The 15,000-nt window shown below is 43.7% G+C and overlaps 1 protein-coding gene across 6 annotated transcripts in view; it reads right to left on the reverse strand.

Annotated features, from left to right (window-relative positions):
* Positions 1-15,000, reverse strand: part of TNRC6A (trinucleotide repeat containing adaptor 6A) — a 153,603-nt gene that overhangs the window by 29,462 nt on the left and 109,141 nt on the right. For all 6 annotated transcript variants that reach the window (XM_056537166.1, XM_056537164.1, XM_056537167.1 and 3 more), the window contains 2 exons: positions 3,426-5,972; positions 3,129-3,296 (listed from right to left, as the gene is read on the reverse strand). In XM_056537166.1, the coding sequence (XP_056393141.1) occupies positions 3,129-3,296; positions 3,426-5,972 (2,715 nt within the window). The remainder of the gene's footprint in view (positions 1-3,128; positions 3,297-3,425; positions 5,973-15,000) is intronic.

The raw sequence follows: 15,000 nt of genomic DNA on the forward strand, positions 1-15,000 counted from the left end.
AAGCACATCATTCTACTGTTTACCGAAAATGGAATGAGGCCTACAAAGAAAAGAACACAGTACCTACAGTGAAATATGGTGGAGGTTCAATGATGTTCTGCTGCCTCTGGCACTGGGTGCCTTAAATGTGTGCAAGGCATCATGAAATCTGAGCCTTCCAACATTTTTTGGGTTGCACTGTACAGCCCAGTGTCAGAAAAGGAGATTTTTTTTATTTGTTCTGTCCGTAAAAAGAAACTCTTGTAGCCTTTATTGGTGGACACATAGACCATGGTATATGCTCTTGCCACTAGGCAAGAGACAAGTCCAAAAAGGACCCTAGAAAGGAATCCCAGAGAAACACAAAAAACGGAAAAGGCTATCCGGACAAGAATGAAGACATGGATGAAGGCTACGAGAAAGATTTTACGGAGAGTACAAAAAAATAAAAAATAAACACTTCTCGGTCGCTCTTCATTGGGGGGCACAGAGACCATGGGACGTACCAAAGCAGTCCCTGGAGTGGGAAGACCACTACCAGAGAAAGAGTCAGTTCGGAGACTGAACCCCTGACGGCCGTAAGACTCAAGGACGAGACCCTGGGCTAAAAGGCAATTGCAGCCTGGAACTGAACTTTTGGCAGTTCCCACTGTCCATAAAGATGGACTAGGATGCCAAGGAAGGGACCGTCCTTAGAAGAGACTAAACACAAAAAACAATACCATTAACAGCCGCTAGAGGGCATTTTCCTGTCAAAGAGACCAGAGGAAGACAATTTAATGCCTCCTACTGACACTAGCTAAAACTGATTACCTTACTTCCAGTGCAACCCCTGAGCCCAAGCCTGAACGTGCTAAAAGGGAAGGAGAGGGTTGGAGCTAAACTCAGTCAGAGAGGTGCAAAATTGTGCCAATCCTTGCCCGTCAGGACGGGAGAAGAGAGGAACTGCGTCCTGTGAGACACCCAGGGAAAAAGGCCCACCCTCCATGAAAGCGATGGTAGTCACTGATTGAGCGGGGGTGATGCAGGATGCAGAAAGGATTCGCAGGCTGCGACAAGCACCACCACTCTGTGCCGGTGCCTATACAGTAAATCCTGGCAAGTTGCCGCACCCTGGCAAGTTACCGCACAGTTGCACTAAGCCAGCAGCTGTGTATAGCCAGGGGTGACTGAGTGCAGGAAGCCACGAACTAAACAGGAGCGGAGATGCAGCATGCTGTAAGAGGGCTTGCTGCTTCAAGGCCAGTGGGGGTGACAGCGGTGCCCAGCTAGACAGGCTTCCGCTGAGCTGGAGGAGAAATGGTCCTGAACCAGGGAGTCAGAGGATGGAGACAGCCTCTGACATCCCTGGTAGCGTTAACTACTGCAGTGCCCTAAGCCTGGAGGGCTGAAGGAGGAGGTGCTAAGCTCTGTTCATGAGAGACGCAGAAAGGCGATGGGCTTTTCCTGTCTGGCGCTACAAAGACAGGGCCGACAGAGGGGGGGGGGGAAAGAGAGTCCTCCCTCAGTTAGTCTCCAGATTCCCATGGGGAGAAGGGGAGGCGGAGCTACCTGACGCCATTATGGGTCCTGCTAGCCAGCAAGTGCCGGATGAGATCTGACCAGATGAAGAGAATAAGCAGCCGCAGAATTTCAGGGAGCAGCTGCAAAAGTCTGCGGGTGCACTGTAACAGAAACGGCTGCCGTAACCGAGTCCACTGGCGGGTGGAGGGGATGATATACTCACCCACGGTCTTCATATACTCACCCAGACAGCTTCAACCAGCTTATGGCCACGCTGCATCATACCAGGCTAAGATAGCAGGGCGAGCAGGGGCAGTGGGTGACCCAGACCAGGGGTACAACCTCCAGGCGCTGGCCGTTGGGGAGAAGGGGTTGACAGTACATACTCTATGTCTGTGCCCCTTTGTCACATATGAGGGAACAGGTAGCGCCATCCTCCTGAACCCCCTCCGGAAAATGAGAAACAAAAGGGAGGAAAAAAAGCTAACTAAACAACCCTTACCAGAAAATAAAAAAAGACCAGGTCTGGGGAGCTCCCAGACCTGTGTCTTGCCTCCTACTGACACTAGCTAAAACTGATTACCTTACTTCCAGTGGGCGGGTATATCCTGCCAGGAAGGAGCAGCCTTTTTTCATAGTGTCAGCGCCTACTAGTAGCAAGAGCATATACCATGATCTCTGTGTCCAATGAAGAGCGACAGAGAAAGCTGGATTTGCATCCGAGATCTTGGGTCTTCCAGTAGGACAATGACCCCAAACATCCGTCAAAAAGCCCCCAGAAATAAATGGCAACAAAGTGCTGGAGAGTTCTAAAGTGGCAGCAATGAGTCCAGATCTAAATCCCATTGATCACCTGTGGAGAGATCTCAAACTTGCTGTTGGGAAAAGGCGCCTTCCAATAAGAGAGACCTGGAGCAGGAAGAGTCTTCCAACATTCCGGCTGAGAGGTGTAAGAAGCTTATTGATGGCTATAGGAAGCGACTGATTTCAGTTGTTTTTTTCCACAGGGTGTTCAACCAGTTAAGGGTGCCAATAATTTTGTCCAGCACATTTTTAGAGTTTGGTGTGACATTATTATTAGCTTTTTTCCTCCTTTTTTGGTTTAGTTCCAATACACACAAAGGGAATATGCATGAGTATAGCAAAACATTTTAATGCAATCCTTATCTGTGAGAAATACTTCACTTTCTTGAAAAATTTGAGGGGTGCCAAAATTTACGCCCATGACTAAGTAACATGTGACCAAGTATTATCAAAATATCTCCAGCTGTAAGAAAGTTATGCTGGAACATACATTTCTCAAAGATTTGCAAGGGACTTAAAAAAAAAAACCCTGACCATCACAAACAGGGGGTAGGTTAGGGTTAAATTATCCTATATTTTTAGTAGACATAAGTAACATGTGACCAAGTATTATCGAAATATCTCCAGCTGTTTGAAAGTTATACAGTAACATTTTTCATAGACTTGTACGGGACTAAACAAAAAGCCTGACTGTCCCAAATGGAGGTGGGTTAGGGTTAATTTACTTATCCTATGTTTCTAGTTGACATAAATAATATGTGACCAAGTTTCATGTTAATATTTTTAGCCATTTGGAAGTGATGCTGGAACATACGCACATATATAAATATTACAGTACATACCGGGTTTGCCTGGAACCTGTTGACCAATGGGAGTATGGCTCCAACCAGATGACGTCATGTCTGAATTTTGTTCCGCCCAGCTGCCACTCGTATCCATGGGTTTACCCCATGCCGCGGTACCATTATCTACAGCTGTAACTGTCTTCTCTGGCCAAGAGTCCCCCCAACCTACAAAATAAACCAATAAATAGTTCACAAAAAATGATAGTATAAATGTTGACAAGTGGCGATTGCTCTCCATAAAATACCTATGGAATAAATGACACTTTTTTAGCATGAAGTACTGTCACCACTCACCAGAGCCATTGCTGCTCTCCTTGTTTGGCACTGTACTTGTGGCGGGGGGCAGATGGTGCACTTGGGTTGAATGTTCTGCCCCACTGGTGGCTGTATTAGATGTATTTTTATCCCACATGTTCACATTCTTGTATTTGTACTGATTCGGATCCCCCCAGGCCGCAGTTCCATCATCTATTTCCATTTTACGTCGGATGGACTCCGGAGAAGGCTCTTCCCAACCAGTGGGCTCTTCCTCTTTTGCTGGGGTCGACAGGGGTCCACCTAACCAGCCTGATGGTTTATTGTTGGCTGGCTGGCCCCCCCATGATCCCGTCTCTGGCTTCTTTCCCCATTCCGAGGAGTTATTGGATTGTGGGTGATCGCTTTCCATCTGAGATGGACCACATTTGGAAGCATCTCCACCTCCTCCTTGGCTTATCTTGGACGGTTCTGCCCATCCCTGGCTTGCGTTTGCTTTAGTTTCAACCCAACCGGAATTCTTATTGGAGTTCACGTTACCCCAGGTGTTGGATCTCGTATCTCCCCATCCAGAGCCAGATTTGTCGCTGTCACTGCTAGAACTAGACTTTGTTGCCCCCCAATGATTACTTTTGGAATTTTCTCCCCAGCCTTCATTGTTGTGCCCACCCCAACCTTGTTTGACCTTTTGTGCATCGTTCCAAGTGGATTTGTCCTCTTTACCGTTCCCCCAAGACTGATTGCTCTTGACCGTTCCAGTAGTAGCAGCAAATTGATCCCCCCAATCCCCTTGGCTTACTGAGCCTTTGGCATCACCCCACCCTGTAGCAGGCTTTGGATCTCCCCACCCAGATACTGATGAGGTATCATTGCTATTAGGGTTGGGTTTCTCCACCCATCCCCCTGAGTTAGAAGTCTTTGACACAGAGGCCCCCCAAGCTTCTGTTCCATTGTCAGTCTTTCTGTCGCTCCGAGGCGAAGCAGCTTCAATGTTCCAGGCAGTGTTCTGTTTAATAGGAATCTGTCCCCAGCCAGTGTTGCACAAGACCCGAGGGTCCAGGTCACCTCTATTTACAATACTTTGGAGTAATGTTTGTTGGTCCACTTTCCTTCTGTCTACAGGCCGTAGCCCATCACCGCCACCCTGCTCGCCTTGGCTTCCAGTGCTGTCTACGCTACCTTCGCTTTCCCCTGTACCTGTACTTTTGGCCCATACATTACTTGTCTCATTGCCCCTAGACCCTGTTGGATTTTGCCCTGCATTCTCTTCTTCGGCAGACTTCCAGGTCTTTGATGCTTTTCTGCCGTTTTCTGCTATCTCGCCCTCATTGGAATGCTGATTATTAGGTTTGTTCCAATCTCCATTTGCTATATTAGTGCCAGTGTTTTGTGCTGGGTTTCCCCATCCTCTTCCACCAGAAGCCCCTCCGTTTTCACTACCCCAATGCATATTTTGGGAGTTTACAGTCCCTGACTCCCATAATCCTCCTTTATTCCCATTGATTTTACAGTTTGGACCATTGGGCCCATTCATACCCGGCTGCATTATTGTCGCATTCACAGTGTCGCCATTAGCTTGCCCTTTAGGGACTGAACTTTTGTCTCCGGAGTAATTTGAGCCGGAGGTACCCCATGTAGTACCGTATGATCCGCCGTTTGTTTCCTCGCCATTGCTAAGGTGAGGAATGGAAGTGCCATTTGTAACTGAAGGGGTGTGAAGTGGAGAATGATTCATGTTGCTCACACTCCAAGCCCCATGCCCTGTAGAATGAGGCAGTTCATTTGTCTGCATTAAACCAGCAGAGTTTGGTAAACTAGAGGTCATAAAGTTAGTAGTGTTATTTGGTCCAGTCATTTCAGTGTTAAGGTTTTGAGGTTGTCCACTATAAGAAGCCTTCCGTGTACCATTGGGTTCAGAATCTCCATTCTCCTGAATGCATCCCCAGGAGCCTGGGTTAGAGCTTCCCATCTTAGGGTTAATACTCCGATTGTTAGACACCTGACCTATAGTACTACTTGAAACATTTGTGCCAGAATTATTAGACCCTTTATGGGTATGTCCATTGCTGTCCAAAACAGGCCAGGCACCGTGGTTGCCATTCATGTTCAAAGTGCTTGGATTTAGAACTCCATTGACTGAATTGTTGACGGTGCCCCAAGCGTTGATCCTGTTGTGCCTACTGTCTGTTTTGCTATCGGGGCCATCTTGGCATGTGCTTATCATGGGTCCATGAGTTACACCCCAAGGCCCATTAATACTTCCATTGCCTGCATTATTGCTGTTGCTTCCAATCAAAAGCTTGCTTTGAGAACTATGCCCAATGCCATTCCTTATGGTATCCATTTCCCCTACGGTGTCTCCAAATGGCACGATGTGGCTTTTTTCCAGCCCACAGTTGGTGGTGGATTCAATATCCATACATTCTGATGCTAATTCTGGGCTGTTTCCTGTGATAGATGGCCAGGCTTCTCTGTCCGTGCCGTCTACTATAACCTTGTCCCAGTTTGTGCCCGAATCGCCGTTGGAAGAGACTGATCCCCAGTGTGAACTTTCATAGTGAGATCCTAGACTGCCGTGATTAATATCTGGGAAGACAAAAGGAGAAAGTGTGGGGTCAATGATGTTTTTTAATCCTTTTATTTAAAAAAAAAAAGTTTTTATTAATTAATTATTACAGCTAATATTCCCAGTTTATGTGATGCATTAAAGCTTACCCATGGCCACCATGAAACCAAACATACAATTTGACAAATACAAGACAGGTCACCACTTCACAATTGCAACTTTAAGCAAAAGCATAGGAAGTAGAGATCATTGTGAGGCCCCGACAGTATTTCTGGGGCACATGTCCTGGTAGTCCTATTCTGAATAGATTGCTTACTGACTGATGGCACTTATCAGCTACTTGGCACAGAGTACATCAGACCATTATGGGTATGTAAAAAGCAGAAATATATTTACACACAAATCTTGTCCTGCATAAGATTTAAAAACAGTAAAAAAAAAAAAAGAATTGAAAAATAAGCCTTCTGTCCTCCCTATACACGTGCAATCCGTATTGGTATCCTGACCGAGTTGGTAGTGGGCAAGTCTTTGGCTACGAAGTGGCCAACACTGGAGTTATGTTTTAAAGTGCAACTGTCATGAGTTTTAACCCCCATCTTGACAAAGTTGTTGAAACAAAAGTTCAATCCTACCTTTTGCTGCTTTCTAGCCGCTTTAATGATGCTAAAAAATGCTTTTAACGATAGTCTGCAACAGTCGGATAGGCATGGTTATGCCCGCAGCCGCCACACCTATCCCCTGTATGCCAGTGCTGGGGACGCTGTGTGATTGGTTCACAGGTCCCAGCACTGAGAGCCCTTATTACTGTACTGTACAAGAATAAACGGCGCCCGTTCATCTATGCACTCCGATGATGCGGGCAGCCAGCACTCACAGCAAGCACTAGCTCTCTTTCTGCTAGTACTTGCTCCTTATAGCCCAATGCGCGGCGTAATGCTGTAGCCGTGTATTGGGCTATAGGGAGCAAGTACTAGCAGAAAGAGAGCTAGTGCTTGCTGTGAGTGCTGGCTGCCCGCATCACCGGAGTGCATAGATGAACGGGCGCCGTTTATTCTTCTACAGTACAGTAATAAGGGCTCTAATGCTGAGATCTGTGGACCAATCACACAGCGTCCCCAGCACTGGCATACAGGGGATAGGCGTGGTGGCTGCGGGCATAGCCACGCCTATCCGACTGTTGCTGACTATCGTTAAAAGCATTTTTTAGCATCATTAAAGCGGCTAGAAATCAGCAAAATGTAGGATTTAACTGTTATTTCTAACAACTTTGTCAAGCTGGGGCTGGTTTATGGGGGTTAAAACTCATGACAGTTGCGCTTTAAAGGGGTTATCCAGGATTAGGGAAAAAGAGCAGCTCTCTTCCAGAAACAGCACCAATCCTGTCCTCAGGTTGTTGTATCACAACTTGGTTTCAGTCACTTCAATGGAACCTAGCTGTAATAACACACAAAAAACCAGAGGGGAGGTGTGGCGCTGTTCTTTCAGAAGGTATTAGCTCTGTTTTTCTATTCCTGGATATCTCCGTTAAGTAATCTTGACCGTAAAAAGGAAATAAAATTTGAGCTAATCAGAGGCAGGTTAGTAACCTTCTGTCTTGCTCTCCTTTACTCTACGACCCATTATCTGATGCCCCTTTATGGGTGTGGCATGTTGAAAAACTAAAGTGCATGACCCTTCATGGTAGGGTACTTGTGCATATAATGGTTGGGTCATCCATGCCATATTTTGCTGCTCCTTATTTTCCTACCCATTGAAATCAATGGATAGTAAAGTACACAGTTGATTTTGCTAACCACTGACTTCAATGGATAGTAAAATACGCCGTATAAATATGCCATGTGTGACTCTACCATTAGGGTATATTCACAAGTACAGTATTCTACACATATCTGACCCTTAGAGTAGGGTCACACGTGACTTATTTTGCTCCATATTTGCTGTAGCGTATTTTCCTAGCCATTGAAGTGAATGGTAAGCAAAATCAGCTATGTGTGACCCTACCCTAAGGGTGCCTTCACACGTACAGGATCCTGTGCACATCATATGCTGCAGATTTTATTGTAAATCTGCAGCATCAAATATACTCAGGATACTGTATGCTGGAAAAAGACCCTAAAGTGCAACTCCGATGACGCTCTGGCGGCGGGATCTGTTTAAATCGCACAGGAACTTCATAGCCTGAAACTACAGCACACTGATTTGCCTGAGGTCCCATGTATGTCTAGGGGACTTCCGGCAAATCCGTATGCCAATTGCTATAGTCTTTGGCTACAAAGTTACTGGGAGATGTAAAAAGATTTCTGCTGGAGAGTGATCGTAGTTTCGCTTTAAAAATAAACTTTCAGTGTTTGCTGGGGGTTATTAATGGGTTGGAGAAGGGCTCTTATAGACGCATTTTGGATCGCTTTCTTTTGTGCGCGTAAAGTTATAGTGATGGCCTGGAAGGAGGTGTCCTCACCCCCTCTGGCCTGGTGGATAGCCCTAGTTAATCAATAGGTCTCATTATACCATGCCCTGTATGTTAGTAGGAAATGTCCGAAAAAATTTGATACGGTCTGGGTTCCATGGTTATTATTGGATGTCTCTGCTGACCCTCCAGTTCGGGGAGCCTCTCAGATGTAGAATGGCTACATTGGAGTTGGGGAGCTCTTGGGTATGTCTGGATGTGTGTGGGTGAATGGAATTGTCTGTTATGTGGTCTTCGTGTTGTTGTTGTTCTGGTGGCCTCCCTTCCATTAATTATGGATATTTGTTTCAGTTCTTGTGTAGCTATTCCATTGGAATGACTTTGGCGGGAGTGGGGCTATCGGAATTGTTTATATATGTCTGTTCAGTTGTGTGAAAACCAATAAAAATATATTTAAAAAAAACAAAAAAAACCTTTCAGATAACATATTCCTGTGTTATTCTCCCTACACGTAACACAATCGACAATAAGAAAACTCTGGTGTTATAACCCTAAGCCCCTGGAACATGCACAGTGCTTATGTTTTTGTCTAGAGCAGTGATCCCAACCAGAATGCCACCAGCTGTTACAAAACTACAACTTCCAGCATGCCCGGACAGCCTTCGGCTGTCCGGGCATGCTGGGAGTTGTAGCTTTGCAACAGCTGGAGGAGCACTGGTCCCTTTATCCCTTCAGTAAATTACTTTGGAAACAATCAGTGAACCCCACTCCTACCTCAGCTGTGTGTGGGATACACTATTTGGAATGGAATCTTTTAGGTGGAGTTATGCTTTATTAGGGTATGTTCACACAAGGAGGATATGCTGTAGAATACACATCCTAGGTAAATTTAAGGCAGCAAGCAAATAAAGCATTATATGTAGAGACACACACATTATATATATATATATATATATATATATATATATATATATATATATATATATATATATATATATACATACACACACACACACACAGTCTGTGGCACTCCAATATGGTGAAGAAATTATGTGTTTATTCACTCCCACATAGAGCTACGTTTTGGCAACCTCACACTCCCATTCTCAATGGCAGCGTGAGGTTGCCGAAACGTAGCGCTATGCGGGAGTGAATAAACACATAATTTCTTCACCATATTGGAGTGCCACGACTTTTCTTCAAGTATTTAGCGGGTTCCCTCACAAGGAACGACAGCAGGAGGGTACCCGTGCACTATTGACTGATGAGTGCTACCATCTCTGACTATATAGATAGATGGATAGATAGATAGATAAAACAAACTTTGCAGCACACCGTCAGAGCAGTAGAGCATGCTTGAAAAAGACGGTGTGATACCGTTGAAACGTATCTGACATGAGTCAAGAAACTACCACCATATTCACTTGACGGGTGTGCTGCTGAAGTCTTTCCTATTTATATATATATATATATATATATATATATATATATATATATATATATATATATATATTATAGAAAGAAAGAAAATAAACTTAGCAGCACACCGTCCGAGCAGTAGAAAATGGGTGCAGTTCATTGGGTGCGGTTCCCGATCCCAAGACTTCACATAGGTAAAAGAACACAGCAGCACTCCAAGGCTTGTAGAAAAACTTGCAAAAAGTGTTTATTCCATCAGCCTTCTGTACTATGATGGAATAAACACTTTTTACAAGTTTTTCTACAAGCCTTGGAGTGCTGCAGTGTTCTTTTACATATATATATATATATATATATATATATATATATATATATATGTATAATATTTACATTTTTTTTTCTTTATTTCATCCAGTATATGCATTAGGGGTATTAGGGGGAAGGGTAGTTCTGGGTTCAAAAGGAAAAATAAAAAGGAAAATTGTATGTTGTAATTTTATCCATTATGTAACTAATTTGTCTGTTTTAAAAAACCATAACATTATAGGACAAAAATAAAGCTAAAAGCAGGACTAAATCTTCACAAATATGTGAATATTTTATAAAATAATTTTACATAACAAATAAACCAAAAGCCCTGTTGTTCCCCAGTGGCACTAAAATTATTTGTTACGTATAACTTTTATAAAATATCCACACATTTACAAAAAAAAAAAAAAAAATTCTGCATTTAGCTTTATTTTATTATATACCATTAAGGACTTATTTCGTATATTGGGTTTCTACTCCTAGAGTACAGGAGATATTACAGTAAACTCAGTTATATGAAGTTGTTTAATAAAGTAAAAAAAACAAATAAAAAAAAAAAAAAAACACAATGTGCATATACATACACACAAACAACAAAACTCACAATGTTTGTGTGTGTATATAGATAGATATTTTAGAATACCTTTTTTATTGGACTAACAGTATTTTATAAAGACAAGTAGAGATGAGCGAACTTACAGTAAATTCGATTCGTCACAAACTTCTCGGCTCGGCAGTTGATGTGTTATCCTGCATAAATTAGTTCAGCTTTCAGGTGCTCCCGTGGGCTGGAAAAGGTGGATACAGTCCTAGAAAAGAGTCTCCTAGGACTGTATCCACCTTTTCCAGCCCACGGGAGCACGTGAAAGCTGAACTAATTTATGCAGGATAAGCCATCAACTGCCGAGCCGAGAAGTTCGTGACGAATCGAATTTACTGTAAGTTCGCTCATCTCTAAAGACAAGCTTTCGGGATTCCTCCCTTTATGAATATGATATATATCAAAATTGTGAAGAACTTTCCGTACACATAAGCCATTGATGAAAGAGCATGGTGGTCTGTTTCAGTGTTTCCCAACCAGTGTGTCTCCAGCTGTTGCAAAACTACAACTCCCAGGACATCCACAGCTGGAGGTGCACTGGTTAGGTAACCCTGCTTTGTGGTGTGTTTTATACATTTTGGCGCCATGACTAGAAAAAGAAAAAAAAGCCCAGAGAAAACATAGCCCTGAATGAATAAAAGGATAGGGAGTGATTTCACTTCCAATCTGTTCTCTGGAAATCCATAAAAAGAATGAAAAAAAAAAAAAAAAAAAGAAGAAGGAGGGGGGGGGGGGGGGGAATAGGGGGATGACAGACTTCATTTCTCTGGAACGATCCTGAAAGTCTGAATGCGTACCTAAAAAAAACATCCAGAGGGCTCCTAGCAACAGGCCTTAAACTGCAGTCGCCAGCTATTCATGTAACAAAACACAGATTCCAGCGGCACTAAATCATTGAGTAAAAATAACCCCATATTGTAAACAGGCGGCGGGGGTGATGCCGGCCAGGGGGACGGCGGGGATTCAGCCACAGCCCTAAAAACTTAACAGCAATAAAGGGAAAGAAACCATGAGAAGGCGGCCACGATACAAGAGTTAACCCGTATGTATCCTACAACTACTGCAAGTCCCTGTCTAGTACAAGCTCTCTTGCTTTATCAAATAGTCTTTTCTTTCAACACTTTCTATACATACAATTTATAAATCACACTACAGTGATCCCTCAACATACAATAGTTTCAACATACAATGGTCTTTTCTGGACCATTGTAACTTGAAACCAGACTCAGCATACAATGCTATGGAATCTGCGAAACTTGTCAATGGCTGGAAGAACTGACCAATCATAATGGAAATTCACTGGTAAAACCCCTGTATTACTGAAGCGTATGCACTGACTGGTGTCTGGTAGTGCCTCCTACAGTACAGGGAGGTATTACATGTTCTGTACTACTCTTTACCTGTATTACTGAAGCGTATGCACTGACTGATTTCTGGTAGCGCCCCCTACAGTACAGGGAGGTATTACATGTTCTGTACTCTTTACCTGTATTACTGAAGTGTATGCACTGACTGGTGTCTGGTAGTGCCCCCTACAGTACAGGGAGGTATTACATGTTCTGTACTACTCTTTACCTGTATTACTGAAGCGTATGCACTGACTGATTTCTGGTAGCGCCCCCTACAGTACAGGGAGGTATTACATGTTCTGTACTCTTTACCTGTATTACTGAAGTGTATGCACTGACTGGTGTCTGGTAGCGCCCCCTACAGTACAGGGAGGTATTACATGTTCTGTACTCTTTACCTGTATTACTGAAGTGTATGCACTGACTGGTGTCTGGTAGCACCCCCTACAGTACAGGGAGGTATTACATGTTCTATACTCTTTACCTGTGCCAGGATTAGCTTATTCTTTGGGCATCCGGTGAGGGTGGCTCAATTTTTATTTTTATTTTTTATTATTATTATTATTTTATTTTTTAAAGGACATTGCGTGTTCTGTACAGGACCCTGAAGAAGCTTCTGTCCTCTACATAGACCAGTGTTTCCCAAAGAGAGTGCCTCAAGCTGTTGCTAAACTACAACTCCCAGCATGCCCGGACAGCCGAAGGCTGTCTGGGCATGCTGGGAGTTGTAGTTTTGCAACAGCGGGAGGCACCCTGGTTGGGAAACACTGAAATAGAAAGTGATTTACAGCTCCCAGCAGATCTTTATTACTTTTATATGTAATGATTTGCTCTATCTATATTGGTTATCTACTTATTTATCTTTAATCCTCACTTTTTCCTATTTTTGGATGACATTTTGGTGGCTTCAGAACCAATTACCAGGTTTCCATAGAGTTATGGTTTCAACATACAATGGTTGCCCTGGAACCGATTAATATTGTAACTTGAGGGACCACTGTACTTACCATTCCAGTCCCCACTGATGCAATGGTCTCCTGCCAGTCCTTGTTTACAAGCTGCCATCTTATATTTGCCATAGAAACACATGACTGCTGCAGCCAACCTGCGATCGCACCATATTTGCTGGCATCATCCTGCATGGGCGACAATAGTATGCCATGTGACCAGTGAGGCCCCACTGATTGGCTGCAGCAGTCAACGCTCATTGCAACTTGTAAACAGACATCTGCACTGGATCGGCAGGGGATTGGAAAGGTGAATAGAGTTTTAGTTTTTTTTTTCTTTTGAGGGTTTTTTGCGTTGTATTATAATGTTTACTGTTGTATCATAACTTTTACATCGTTCAACTCCTTTAAGACAAAAAGTAGACTGGTTAGCAAACCTCGTCAGTGTCTAAGTGCTGCTAAAGGGGTATGGCGGTAGAAACCCCCCCAAAAAAAGAAAAGAAAAAAATTTTTTTTCAAATTAACTGGTGCCAGAATACAGATTTGTAGTATATTCATACAGAATTGTAAATGACTTCTATTTAATTATCTTAATCTTTCCAGTACTTAGCTGCTGTATGCTCCAGAGGAAGTTGTGTAGTTCTTTCCAGTGTGACTGACCACAGTGACTACTAGGGGTGTGAATCGCCAAGAATTTGGCGATTCGATTCGAATCGCGATACCAGTGTGGCGATTCGATATATCGCGATATATCGCGATACCGTCTAGGTGACGATACATCGCGATATATCGCCCACCTGGGAGCATTCATAGATCCCAATAGACGCCGCTGTCAGCTTTGACAGCGGCGATCTAGTACTCCGGTGCTCACTTTTCTCATGTTATCCCGTGCGGGCTGCAAAATAAAATAAAACGCACTTTATCTTACCTGCCAACGAGCCCGCGGAGCTCCGGTACAGTCCGGTACAGGTGTTCGGTCCCCGGGCTGTATTCTTCTTACTTCCTGTTAGTCCGGCACGTCACATGGAGCTTCAGCCTATCACCAGCGGAGGCGGGACATCGCTGCGGCTGGTGATAGGCTGAAGCTCCATGTGACGTGCCGGACTAACAGGAAGTAAGAAGAATACAGCCCGGGGACCGAACACCTGTACCGGAGCTCCGCGGGCTCGTTGGCAGGTAAGAAAAGTGCGTTTTATTAAAAATTCCACATCCCTAAAAGAATCGATTCAAAAATATTTTGAATCGATTCTGTATCGGCAAATGAAAAATCGCGATTATCGCGAGAATCGATTTTTTCTTACATCCCTAGTGACTACAACCACCTCTGTCCGTTTCAGGAACTGTCCAGAGTAGAAGCAAATCCCCATAGCAAACCTCTTCAGTGCTGGACAGTTCCTGACACGGACACAGGTGGCAGCATAGAGCACTGTGGTCAGAGTGAAAAGAACTACATAACTTCATGTGTAGTATACAGCAGCTGATAAGTACTGGAAGGATTGAGACTATTAAATAGAAGTATTTACACTAGTTGATCTGAAATCATTTGTTTTCCACCAGAAAACCCCTTTAAGTAATAGCTGCCAAGAGCAGAACCGAGTAAGTGACCAGCAAACCGTTCAGGAGGAAATGCACAGCCACAAGATGAAGGCATCCATAATAAGAAATGAAAATGTATGCATAACTCATAAACCCAGCTTGTACAAACAGGCCTGAACTTCACATAACCAGAGTCAGAATTTCCTCAGAAACATGCACGCACAGAGCCTAGAAACTATCCCGGAAACTTTAATAACCAACCCGAGGCCAAGTCTGGTCGTCAGGACAAGGCAAAACATAAAGGCAAAGAAAGGGATAAGAATGATTATTACGTAAAATAACAAAATACAGGCAAAAAAAATGCAATAAGTAGGACGCATGAGCTTTGCCTTATACACAGATGGACATAAAGGTGATAGATCGTGGACGATGCTTTAACCTTCCATAGATCTATCAATAAAAGGCAATACAGGAATCTAA

This window comes from Hyla sarda, chromosome 8 (genome assembly GCF_029499605.1).
Source record: "Hyla sarda isolate aHylSar1 chromosome 8, aHylSar1.hap1, whole genome shotgun sequence".
Taxonomy (NCBI): Eukaryota; Metazoa; Chordata; class Amphibia; order Anura; family Hylidae; genus Hyla; species Hyla sarda.